The sequence below is a fragment of the Embiotoca jacksoni genome, unplaced genomic scaffold (assembly GCF_022577435.1).
Source record: "Embiotoca jacksoni isolate LCO1_2020_lvr unplaced genomic scaffold, fEmbJac1.0.p SCAF_6, whole genome shotgun sequence".
Lineage (NCBI taxonomy): Eukaryota > Metazoa > Chordata > Actinopteri > Embiotocidae > Embiotoca > Embiotoca jacksoni.
The window spans coordinates 1452860-1465890 of record NW_027185414.1 but is presented as its reverse complement, the minus strand read 5'-3'; the positions used below and the strand labels follow the sequence as shown (position 1 = coordinate 1465890).

The 13031-nt window shown below is 40.8% G+C and overlaps 1 protein-coding gene across 1 annotated transcript in view; it reads left to right on the top strand.

Annotated features, from left to right (window-relative positions):
* The window catches only part of LOC138213088 (neural-cadherin), a 258811-nt gene that overhangs the window by 79995 nt on the left and 165785 nt on the right, over positions 1–13031 (top strand). The window contains exons 6-7 of the mRNA XM_069173941.1: positions 787–1036; positions 12651–12793. Coding sequence (XP_069030042.1) covers positions 787–1036; positions 12651–12793 — 393 coding nt within the window. The remainder of the gene's footprint in view (positions 1–786; positions 1037–12650; positions 12794–13031) is intronic.

Below are 13031 nucleotides of genomic sequence, written 5' to 3'. Positions count from 1 at the left end.
GTTTTGTCCAGAAAAGTTCTGTCTATACACACACTCTGTGTCCATAGGATGCCAGCCTTTGCCTCCATTTGTCCAATGTTTTAATGTGTATTATAGTGATTTGGAGAAATAGGTAGAAGGATACAAGTTACTGCTACTGTGCAATAATGTTTGTAAATTATTAACATTTTTACTCTTGTACAGTTTTATTTGTGATAAATATCTGGGAGGTCTCGCAGAAGGTGCAGCCTGTTCTATTGAAACAACTGGCTCCATTTAGTCCTCTGAAAAACATCAACTTTTTAAGCCAAAGCCCATTCTCGGCTGAACTATTATCAGCTGCTCCAACAACGGAATTAAACTTTGCAAAAAAACTGAAAACTTTAACCAAATCTCGCATTCTCAAGTTCATTTTCACTTGAATTAATCCGAATGGACTCCTCATGCTTTGTTTGATGTTGTTTTACTTTTTATTACCGTGTATTCTCCGCATTAATTTTGTGCACGCTACAAGAAATAATGGATTGCAAATTTGTTGATAAACAAACTGAGCAAAACACCTTTTGATTCCTTCCTGTGGAGGTTTGACAAACATGAATTACCAGTCACACAGGTTACCAATCACTTTTACAGTCTGTGTGGTCAGTTTGATGATACCACCAGAGCAATGACCGTTAGAGAGCCTTATATAATTGAACCGTAGTGTTAGTCTATAGTAGGGAGAGGGATCTCTTGGGCCACAGTGTTGTCTCTGTTTAGCCCCTATAACCTCTTTTTTCTGTTCTCCATCTCTGTTCTCATCTTTAGTGTCAGCCAACGACTGTGACTCCGAGGAGAATGCAGAGTTGACGTATTACACCCTGAGTCCAGACTTCACCATTTCCCCTCATGGGACCATCTTCCCTGCAGGACCACTGGACTACGAGAGACTGAATCACCTGTACGAGTTTGTTGTCATGGCGATTGACAAGGGGGAAGTCCCCCGAACAGGCACAACTACAGTACGGATAAGAATGGCTAACGTCAACGATGAGGCACCCGAGTTCTCCCAACATATGTAAGTAAAAGTTAGGCTTCAAATCAACTGATTCTCGTGCAATTCTTCTTTAACTAAGAAAATAAACAATTGTGGTTTTTCGGAGGGGTTAGCTTTAACTATTGTTATATTTTCAGCTACTACCGTAATCTCTCTTTACTCTATGTCTGATGAACCATAGGGTAAAGACGATGAGACAGAAGAGGCTGACATTCATTCTGGTGACGGCACCATTCTTGGCACACATACCTAAGCACCATTGACGTCGTGTGCTGTTGTTTGCATCGCTACGGTCAAACAATCTATTTTTAGCGCTTTCATTGAGCTTTTCTGATTGTCAGGATGATCCAACTAGGGTCGTATATTAGCTAGAACAGTGACATGAAAGTCTGGCATTAAAAGCAAAACTTGAAACTGAAACAGGAAACAATGAAACATTTGTATTGGAAAAAGTCGTATTGGCACTTAAACAGGTGGTGGCAGTGGAAAATATACGTTTTGCACAATGTTATGCTGGTTCGGCCAGGGTCCGTTGGAACTGGCACTAATTTAGTTGACGAGAATATTGCTATTCTACATTTCATTATTTTTGAACAGTTTGTTTAATAAAGTACATATTGGCTTTTTACTCACAGTTTCAGTATCACCAGTAGTTGTAGTAGACTCCATTAAAACGTTATATTTCACTACACCTGGTTCACTGTCTCCACCTCAGCTTCTACTGTCAAACACTGACAGAGGACAGGAGAGGAGAGGAGAGGAGAGGAGAGGAGAGGAGAGGAGGGGAGAGGAGAGGAGAGGAGAGGAGAGGAGAGGAGAGGAGAGGAGAGGAGAGGAGAGGAGGGGAGGGGAGGGGAGAGGAGAGGAGAGGAGAGGAGGGGAGGGGAGAGGAGAGGAGGGGAGAGGAGAGGAGAGGAGGGGAGAGGAGAGGAGAGGAGGGGAGGGGAGAGGAGAGGAGAGGAGAGGAGAGGAGAGGAGAGGAGAGGAGAGGAGAGGAGGGGAGGGGAGAGGAGAGGAGAGGAGGGGAGAGGAGAGGAGAGGAGAGGAGGGGAGGGGAGAGGAGGGGAAAGGAGAGGAGAGGAGAGGAGAGGAGAGGAGAGGAGGGGAGGGGAGAGGAGGGGAGAGGAGAGGAGGGGAGGGGAGGGGAGAGGAGAGGAGAGGAGAGGAGAGGAGAGGAGGGGAGAGGAGAGGAGAGGAGAGGAGGGGAGAGGAGAGGAGAGGAGGGGAGAGGAGAGGAGAGGAGGGGAGGGGAGAGGAGAGGAGAGGAGAGGAGGGGAGGGGAGAGGAGAGGAGAGGAGGGGAGAGGAGAGGAGAGGAGAGGAGGGGAGGGGAGAGGAGAGGAGAGGAGGGGAGGGGAGAGGAGAGGAGAGGAGAGGAGAGGAGGGGAGGGGAGGGGAAAGGAGAGGAGAGGAGAGGAGAGGAGAGGAGGGGAGGGGAGAGGAGGGGAGAGGAGAGGAGGGGAGGGGAGGGGAGAGGAGAGGAGAGGAGAGGAGAGGAGAGGAGAGGAGGGGAGAGGAGAGGAGGGGAGAGGAGAGGAGAGGAGAGGAGAGGAGAGGAGGGGAGAGGAGAGGAGAGGAGAGGAGAGGAGAGGAGAGGAGGGGAGAGGAGAGGAGAGGAGAGGAGAGGAGAGGAGAGGAGAGGAGAGGAGAGAGGAGAGGCAGCAGCACCACGAGATCGCTCCAAGTGGAGTAAATATGGGATTATGTTCACAAAAAAATGTGCTGTGGTGTTCATCGTTCATCATTGGCACTGCACTGCTGTTGAAAGCATGTAGAAGGAACAATGAGATGCAGCTCTAGTTAAAGCTTCGGGGTGTTAGGGTTGAGGAGAAAATGTTGCCGTTCCATAATGAGCTGTTTTCTCCGTTTGATTAAAGAGATGTATTCCTCGACTTCTTTTTCTGTGTTTATCATGATACATTTGATAAAGTTACACTTAACTGAACACATAACATCGTGAATCTCCCCACTTAACAGGATAACACACGTGGTGACAATAGTAAAAGGTCAAATAAAAAAACAAACTCGTACTTGGGTCTTTTCCCAACATCTTTCCCTCTGAGTGACAGTCAGAGAAAATATATCTTCCTCTTACAATAACTCTGATGTTTGAGTTGTCTTGAATCAGTTACCCTGTTTATATGAATAGTGTTTTAGAATAGAAATGATCAATATAATTCAGCGTAAAATCTCTAATAGGCTCTTCTTAAACATGTCTTCATGTTTCTTGTTACAAGAAGCCATCTTTGATGAAGAAATCAGGAATGAAATCAGTTGGTGATATTTCCATCTCTGTATGTCAGTGCACAACAATTTATGTGAGGCACAAAACAGAGCACTTAAAATAGAGAGAGAGCGAGAGAGAGCGAGCGAGAGCTTGACTGTCCTGCATTGCCAGGTTAGCTCCTCACAGCTGCTTCCCAATTCAGCATCACAGCTGCTGTTGATAGCCCCCTCTCCCCCCTCCCCCTTGCTGCTGTGGTTCCTGCATCTTTTAATTGGTTGATTTTCTGGCAGAGAGCTGGGCAGATTGGTGAGGCAGGGTCAATCAACCATGCCCACCAGCACCCTCAGGAGGCCCTGAGCCCGAACTCTGCGTGTCTATTTGTGCCTGTGTTCGTGTGTGCGTGTGTGCACATGTGTGCGTGTGTGCACGTGTGTGCGCGCGTGTGTGTGTGTGTGTGTGTGTGTGTGTGTGTGTGTATTCAGTAATTTAGAAGGTCCCAGCAAAGTGGGGTGTTTGTATGGACAGAGTGATGTAGTTATAAAGTGCATTCATGCATCGTGCATCTGATATGCGTGTGCGTATGTTGTTTAGAGTGGGTGGGGATTACTGTGTGTGTGTGTGTGTGTGTGCGTGTGTGTGTTTGTTTCTGTGTGTGTGTTTATGTTGGGTTGTATTGATTTACTGTCAACGACAGCAGAATAATCAGTCAGTTTTTATTCTCCAAAAATCTCAACTCTCGAATGCAGCTGCTCCAAAAACAGTATTTGACAATCTATGATGTATCATTCAAACACACACAAACACATACACTTACACATGCTTGTGTAAATCCATTTAGACAAACACACAAGGGCAGTTTGGGAATTTAAAACGTGTAAAGGTAAAATTCACTACTTTCCTTATGTTGTTTGGTATGTTTTGTTGCCCTGTGTGTTTGGGAGAAAGTCTGTGCTGGTGTACTGAGTCAGTGCCTGTGATGGCGAGGAGGGAAACGAGAGTGGAGGAGAGAGAGGTCATTAAATATATCATTATCCAGGCAGAAAATGTGGCCTATTTGTATCGAGAAGCATGTGATAATGAATGTCTGCGTATGTGTGTTTTGCTAGTTCGGCGTGAATGTAGGCTTCAAGTCTAAAAATATATGTTATAATAATGAAAAGTTGTATTTTGATCTTTTGTAAATTGTCCATGTTGTTGATGTTTATTATTGACATTAACGTGAAAATTAAAATGAGATAAAAATGAGAATTATACATTTTTTCATGTTTCCACTAGTTCTACATTTTAACTCTCATATTGCTGCTCGGCTGTCACTTCCCTGGTGAGTGACCAACTGGCCACCTTCCATCAATGTGCTGTCACTTTGCCACAAGAACCCTGTTACTGTCCCTACTATTACTCACCTGTTGCCACGGAAACCTCCCCAGGTGGCTTTTTGCAGCGTTATTGCATGTGTGTCCACACACCTTACACGTGTGTACTTCTGCATTCATGACTGAATTTTTCTGTGTGTGCGTGACTCCAGGGATTTGAAACATCTGCTTTAACAAAACTTGAATGCCAATAATAAACATTTAAATGAATACATACTGATAGAGGCATGCATTTATGCACGTGCTCCAATTGCAGTGACAGCTGTAGCTGGAGGCATCAAGGGAGACAGTTGTCATCCTTAATAACAAATGACTCATTATTACACTTTTCTTCTGAAGCCCACTTCATCAGTGCAATGTCATATGGATGCAAAGGCATTAGTGAGCTTAACAGTGATTCTGCCTCAGTGTTAGACTCTTGGGACAATCATACACAGCACAGCATGCATTCATGCACGGTTACAATGCAGTCGGAAGCTACACAAAACATGTTCAAATACAATAGACAACATGATATGTGAGGCTCACAATGCTAATATCATGAGTGAGTGTTTGGGCTATAAAGATGTGACATGCGGAAGCCAGCACAAAAAAAAGAAATAAAAAAGAAAAGAAAAAACACTTTAATTCAAAAATCATCTCATTCAATGGAGCCACACCATTTAATAATATTTATTGGAATTCTTGATACCTGTAAAAATATATATTTAACCATATCAATATAGTTTCACATTAGTGTATGTTTGTGACATAACAAGTCCAAAAAGGTTGTAAGAAGGGCATAATTGCTTAATTCGACGTGTGCATTTCTCTGTAGGCTGAGGATTTTGACACTTCCACAATATTAATACAGCACCAAGTCCTGCGGTATAGTAGACAAAGAAATGGATATCAAAATTCACACTATGGAAGGTTTCATCATATCCATATCCATATCCATATCAGGTACCATGCCAACATAGCCTACACAGCCACAGTACTAAACATACTTTAATTGTGTTAATGCCAGGACAGACAAAAGGTATTTGTTGTGATGCTTGTTCGGCTCCCAAATCTCACACTATTCAGTTTACAATTATGAGGGTGGCAACTTTTCAAATTAGTAGTAATTAGTGGTAGAAACACATCGTCCTAATAGCCTACTGCTTAAGGTGCATTGACATGTAACTAACATCCTTTAATTGATTTAAGCCACAGACCTGCATTGCATTATTATTCTTGTATATCTTCCCTTGTTTCTTGTGTCTTTCTACACTGCCCTATTTAATAAATGTAAAAGTGTCAAAAAGAAGAGAAATAATAATTCCTGATTTCAAACAGGTAGACAAAAGCAGACTTTACATTATTTTGTTGTCAAACAACAATTTTAATGGCTGAAATGACAGCTGGGTTGATAGCAACCTAATTAAGTATAACTCCTTGAGTTGGTTGGAAAAGCTGTATACGCCTGATACATATGAACATAAGAACCCAACCAAAATATCTTTGGCATACTCTATAGGTCGATGGCTACATATAGATAACAGACAACTCTTTGGAAAGACTTGTGCTTTTTGTTGTAAAACAGACTGAAGGTAAAGCTACAATCTCATTTAAACTGCCAATAAACGCTCAACTCTCCTTGTCTTTGCTCGCTTTTGGTACATTTCTTAATTTTGATTTCCACTGCAAGCTGTACGCTCTCAAGGCAACATTGTTATAGCAATGTCACGTGAAGCTGCCATGACGCCATCGTCAATATGACATGTGCAAGCCGGTACTTTCATCAAACAGACTTTTGAATGCAACTGGTGCAGACGTTCCCCTGTTGTGGAAAGAACAAAGTACCAGATACTAGCCACAACTTTTGCCCAATTGAAAACCCCAAAAAGTAGGTCGAGTAGAGTCCAGCCAAGTTTGTGGCAGTGAAAAAAGGGGCTTAAATGTCAAGGTAAAATGTCAACCTCCTCACCAGATGATGATCTATACAGAAGACATGGGAATCCAGAGGCAGCCATGTCCTTTTATTGCAATATACAGTAGGATAGCCGAAGTGTTGAGATATGAGCAGAATCTAAGAAAGGCAACCCAAAGATATGCTTGATTGTGACTCAAGGTTTTACTTTTACAGAGTTTTACAATGAGGACAAATCAAGTTCCAGCTAGTCATTGAAACAGACTGATGTTTCCATCTTAAGTTATGGCAGATAAAACACAGATTTATTCATTTATTTTTGGTTGAGAAATGCAAAAATACAAGACTCTGAACTCTTGTGTTGAATAGTCTTGTGATATGTACCTAACCTAGTGTTATGACAATGTCACTGACATAATCACAATTTAATTATATTAACTATTTTTGTAATTTAAATGTATTTGTTTTATCTTTGTAAGAATATAGTGATGTTGCTGTCTGGTGAAATTTTTTGTATAACTTTTCTTCAGTCACTTGTTTTGGGAGACTGTCTACTCCTAATTCAATTTTTATTTTACAAACTCATACTTGTTCTGTTTTTGGTTTATTGAATTACATTACTGAGAACATTCATACAGTGTCCACACAATTGGCATAAGGATCTTGTGCAGGTCAGGTTGACTTCAAAACAGATGTTTACAGCAGGTTTTAGGCAATAAAGTGTTGCTACGTAGTTTAACATGGAGACATATAAGCTACTTCCCATGCGATGGCCAGTGGCTCCTTTGGGTCCTGCCCCCAAATTTTCAAAAGTCATGTGGATGTGAGATCAGAGTTTATCTGCCTCTCTGGACCTGCAGTGATTTTGGCTCTGCAGATAGAAATTGGGGTGTAATTAGTAACTCATACCATTGTAAGTACTGATTAATAGGGAATCAGACAGCAGCAGGCATTCCACCAAATAACCACACAATCCGTGAGCAGCAGTTAGTTGGATAAACACACACATACATGCATGCACACACACACACACAAACACACACACACACACACACACACACACACACACACACACACACACACACACACACACACGCTGTTATCTTCACTCTTTCCTCTATTTTCCATCTACAACTTATCTGGATAAACTAAATGAACTCAACAATTAAATTCTGTAATTAATTTTCACAACTGACATCAGGCATGAGCCTAAGGGACACATCTATTTTTCTCCACAGATCAACACAATGAAAACAAACTAAAACACAAAGTAAAACAAAAAAGGTTAAAAAGTAATTAGGGTGTGTTGGTGTAATTCTGGGGCAATTGATTGCAGCATTGATTTGGCCAAATTAGAGTTGTGGTAGAGCCCCGGTGTGATTGCAAAAGGCATCTTACTATTTCATGACTGCAGATATTGTTGCTTGCCCCTCTCTCTTTCAGACACTTATGTAGGCAGTGGACACATATGTAGGCGTCGAAGTGTGTATGCGTGTGTGTGTGTGTGTGTGTGTGTGTGTGTATACAGTGGGTACGGAAAGTATTCAGACCCCTTTACATTTTTCACTCTTTGTTTCATTGCAGCCATTTGCTAAAATCAAAAAGTTCATTTTATTTCTCATTAATGTACACTCAGCACCCCATCTTGACAGAAAAAAACAGAAATGTAGAAATTTGTGCAAATTTATTAAAAAAGAAAAACTGAAATATCACATGGTCATAAGTATTCAGACCCTTTGCTCAGTATTGAGTAGAAGCACCCTTTTGAGCGAGTACAGCCATGAGTCTTCTTGGGAATGATGCAACAAGCTTTTCACACCTGGATTTGGGGATCCTCTGCCATTCTTCCTTGCAGATCCTCTCCAGTTCCGTCAGGTTGGATGGTGAACGTTGGTGGACAGCCATTTTCAGGTCTCTCCAGAGATGCTCAATTGGGTTTAGGTCAGGGCTCTGGCTGGGCCAGTCAAGAATGGTCACAGAGTTGTTCCGAAGCCACTCCTTTGTTATTTTAGCTGTGTGCTTCGGGTCATTGTCTTGTTGGAAGGTGAACCTTCGGCCCAGTCTGAGGTCCAGAGCACTCTGGAAGAGGTTTTCTTCCAGGATATCTCTGTACTTGGCCGCATTCATCTTTCCTTCAATTGCAACCAGTCGTCCTGTCCCTGCAGCTGAAAAACACCCCCATAGCATGATGCTGCCACCACCATGTTTCACTGTTGGGATTGTATTGGGCAGGTGATGAGCAGTGCCTGGTTTTCTCCACACATACCGCTTAGAATTAACGCCAAAAAGTTCAATCTTGGTCTCAGAGAATCTTATTCCTCATAGTCTGGGAGTCCTCCATGTGTTTTTTGGCAAACTCTATGCAGGCTTTCATATGTCTTGCACTGAGGAGAGGCTTCCGTCGGGCCACTCTGCCATAAAGCCCCGACTGGTGGAGGGCTGCAGTGATAGTTGACTTTGTGGAACTTTCTCCCATCTCCCTACTGCATCTCTGGAGCTCAGCCACAGTGATCTTTGGGTTCTTCTTTACCTCTCTCACCAAGGCTCTTCTCCCATGATTGCTCAGTTTGGCTGGACGGCCAGGTCTAGGAAGAGTTCTGGTCGTCCCAAACTTCTTCCATTTAAGGATTATGGAGGCCACTGTGCTCTTAGGAACCTTGAGTGCTGCAGAAATTATTTTGTAACCTTGGCCAGGTCTGTGCCTTGCCACAATTCTGTCTCTGAGCTCCTTGGACAGTTCCTTCGACCTCATGATTCTCATTTGCTCTGACATGCACTGTGAGCTGTAAGGTCTTATATAGACAGGTGTGTGCCTTTCCTAATCAAGTCCAATCAGTTTAATTAAACACAGCTGGACTCCAATGAAGGAGTAGAACCATCTCAAGGAGGATCAGAAGAAATGACAGCATGTGAGTTAAATATGAGTGTCACAGCAAAGGGTCTGAATACTTATGACCATGTGATATTTCAGTTTTACTTTTTTGATAAATTTGCACAAATTTCTACATTTCTGTTTTTTTCTGTCAAGATGGGGTGCTGAGTGTACATTAATGAGAAATAAAATGAACTTTTTTGATTTTAGCAAATGGCTGCAATGAAACAAAGAGTGAAAAATGTAAAGGGGTCTGAATACTTTCCGTACCCACTGTATATATAAATATATAAACACACCCCATAAAAGAACACTCAGTTCTTAAAATGTCCTGTTCTTTGTATAATTGATTATTCAACTGTTTAATCACAGTCATAGATACTGAACGTTTCCAAATGCCGATGTGCTGTGCAGACAGAAAGGCCATCTTCAGCTATTGTTGCCATTTCGGGATTGTCATAATCATGAGCCTAATTGTAAGCTGACTCCATTTGAATCTATAATCATTACTTTGTCTGATTCTGAAATGCAGAAGTAGAGTTAATTTGGGGAGTTGGGACAAAAGAGGCTTAGTAGCCTGTGTGAAAGAGGCATGCATAATTTCAACTACGCAGACAGCATCTGTAATTTTGCCATCAAATTGCAGGCAGAAATGCATAAGGGAAGCCTTTCTGGCTTTCAGGTGAGATCAATTCAACCAATTATCTAATGATCTTTTAAATGGCTTCCTTAGACCACAAGTGGAAGCCGTTTGATCAATGTGCCCTCTGTACTCTTAGAAAACTATATAATAGAGAAACACAGCACAGCATCTCCCCTTACCTGACTCCCATATTGATCTGTAGGGAAGTGCATGGTTTGGAGAGTGTGAGCTGAAATTACTCAAATGCTGCAACAACACTCTACAACCAAAGCAAATGAGTGGCACATCAGCAATCCCCCAAGGCAGAACTAGTCCAACAGCTGCTGAGGCAGAAAGACTGCAGTGACAGAATATGAACAGCATTCAACAGCTAATGAGAGTACCTTGTTTTCAGTGAAAAGTTAATACTCCTCATTGCTAGAGTGGCAGTTGTGTATATTTTCAAATGGCTGTCAGAGTTCTAGACCTACATTTTGAATGTGCACGCTCATGTGGGCAGGCGATGAGTCACTGATAAATGACAGCAGAAAGAGCAGATGTTTTAGGCTCAGCCTTGAGCTCGCAGTGGATGGTTAAGAGGCAATGGTCATTGGTCGAGGGACTTGTCTATGTCTATGAATCTGTTGGGCTAAAGCTTTGGTCTGAAGTGACAAATTCCTACAATTACTTAAAGGTCATCACATTGATAATATAAAAAAGACAAAAAAACAACAACAACAAAAAACTTTCAGCAACTAAAACAAACCTATCTGCATGACTGGATGCCAGTGAGGGTAAACCAGGACATATTCTTGTGTTTTTAGTTGAACAGAAATCCCCCGTGGGTTGATATTTATTATAATTTTCACATGTAAATAAAATGTTCTTAAAATGTTTGCAGTAATCTGCCACGTTTTCATTTTAAGTTTTATGTTACTAATTGTTTTATTTATAGAAACTATTTTTAAATTGATGGACATGGTCATTACAGCATGACACTTCCTCACTCAGGTTAGCCTTTTACTTAATGTCTAGTAAATAAAGTGTAGTGTGGAATGTTTTTTATTTATGGTATTTTACTGTTTAATCAAAGTTCAATAAGCTGTCAATTTCTCAGACTCATAATTTTGACTCATCTTTGAATATTTGCTTCAGAGTCATTATCTCCCACTGACCACTGTTATTGTTAGATTGGTTATCAATTTGGTCTTCATTTAATATATTCAGTCAGACTGTATGAGTTCAAATGTTTTTTTCCTAAAGCCAAGGAACATCTTTCTATTAAACTAATGACCTAGAGAGTGTGGCATGTTTTATATGATGATATAAATTATTTCCATTGAAGCAGCTGATATAAGTCCAAAGAGTGTAGAGTCCCAATCTTGTGTCAACAAGGTAGAGAGGTCAGGCTTTCAAGAAAAGTTTTGCTTTCAAGCACATCGAGTGGTTTAGAGAAGTATGTGCAAGGCTATGGGAGAGTTCAAAGCTGAATTTCAAAGTGCTACACTTGGATACAAAGACAAAACTGAAGGGGAATTTCAGAGCAAGAAGCTGAACTCAGCTTGATATGTGGGAGCTGATAAAAAAAAATACATGTTCAGGCAAGTGAATCACTTAGACAAGGTTAAACTGTATATTTTATGTAATGTATGTATTTGTGTGTGTATGTATGTATGTATGAACAACAACATTATTTAATTATTATTTACACATTAGTTAACTGTTTTATTTACTGGTAGTTAATGCCAATAGCATCGTTATAAAATATTAAGAATATGAAAACAAAATAATGTCAAGTGATCTCCATGAAGATCGACAGACTGACCTCTCCTGTCGAGTGTTCACTGAAGGAGGAGGCAATGGTGTGTGTAGCAACGCTGTGTAAACCCACCAATATAAATTATTTTCTCCTCCATCAGCATAGATCCCACTTATCACATCCAATGACTCACCAACCATGGTTTTTGACTCACAAGCATCATTCAAGTCAAACGTTTTAGTGATAAAGAGGCTGGTTTTAAAAGCAAAATTCTCAAATCTGTGACCAAAACCAATGAAATTGTAAGGGAGAATATGTTTGCAAGCCAAATAATTTTATTCTGAGTTCACCTATTTTTACTCCCAAACTTGACTTTTGATTGCAGTGTGAGGAATTTGCTCTCAAAACTGCCTTTTATACTTCCATAAAAAAAGACACAAAAGTACCCTCATAAAAATGGAGCAGAGTTTCAGGCTAAAATGGGTAAAACTATGATGTGTGATCATTTAGACGGTTGATGGGCAGCAAAGCAGCTGCTTATTTATGTCTGCCATACTTGAGTTTAATTCCCTGATTATAATTCAATTGGAAATTGCATTAATAAGGTGTGAAGTGAAGGGAAGATACTTGTGCATTTGGTTATGTAAATATAATATATTGTTACACACTTATGCAATATTTTTCTTTCTGTTTACATATGAGCACTTTTGTTTTATGTGACTAATTTAACTATAGTTTCAAACACATAGATAAAAGAAACAAAAAAGACCAACCGTCATTGAATGTGTCTCATTTTCACCTTCACAGCTGTGTATCGGGACATGTGTTCTCCTGCAGAGAAGTGTAGGAGAAGTGTTGATTGTGTTCTTGTTTGTATGTGCTTTATCAGATATCGGACATTTGTCTCAGAGGATGCAGGCCCCAACACACTTGTTGCCACGGTGCTGGCAAAGGATCCTGATGGGGATGGGATCACATACAAGATCACCACAGGAAACGAGGAGGGCAACTTTGTCATTGACAACCAAAAAGGTAAGACATGTTGGAGTTAATTTTTTTTTTTTTTTTTTTTTTTTTTTTTTAAATCGGTCCAACAACGTATTTACTTGTTCTTTATATCTAAATATTAGTTCTCATTCAACTTCAGCTAGGTGTTAATGTGTTAATTTATTCTTTCTTCAGTTCCTCAGCCCCCTTGTAAAATACGCTGACTCTGAATTTTAAGAACAAAAACTCTTAACCCCCTTTAAAGGTCCCATATTTTACAGGT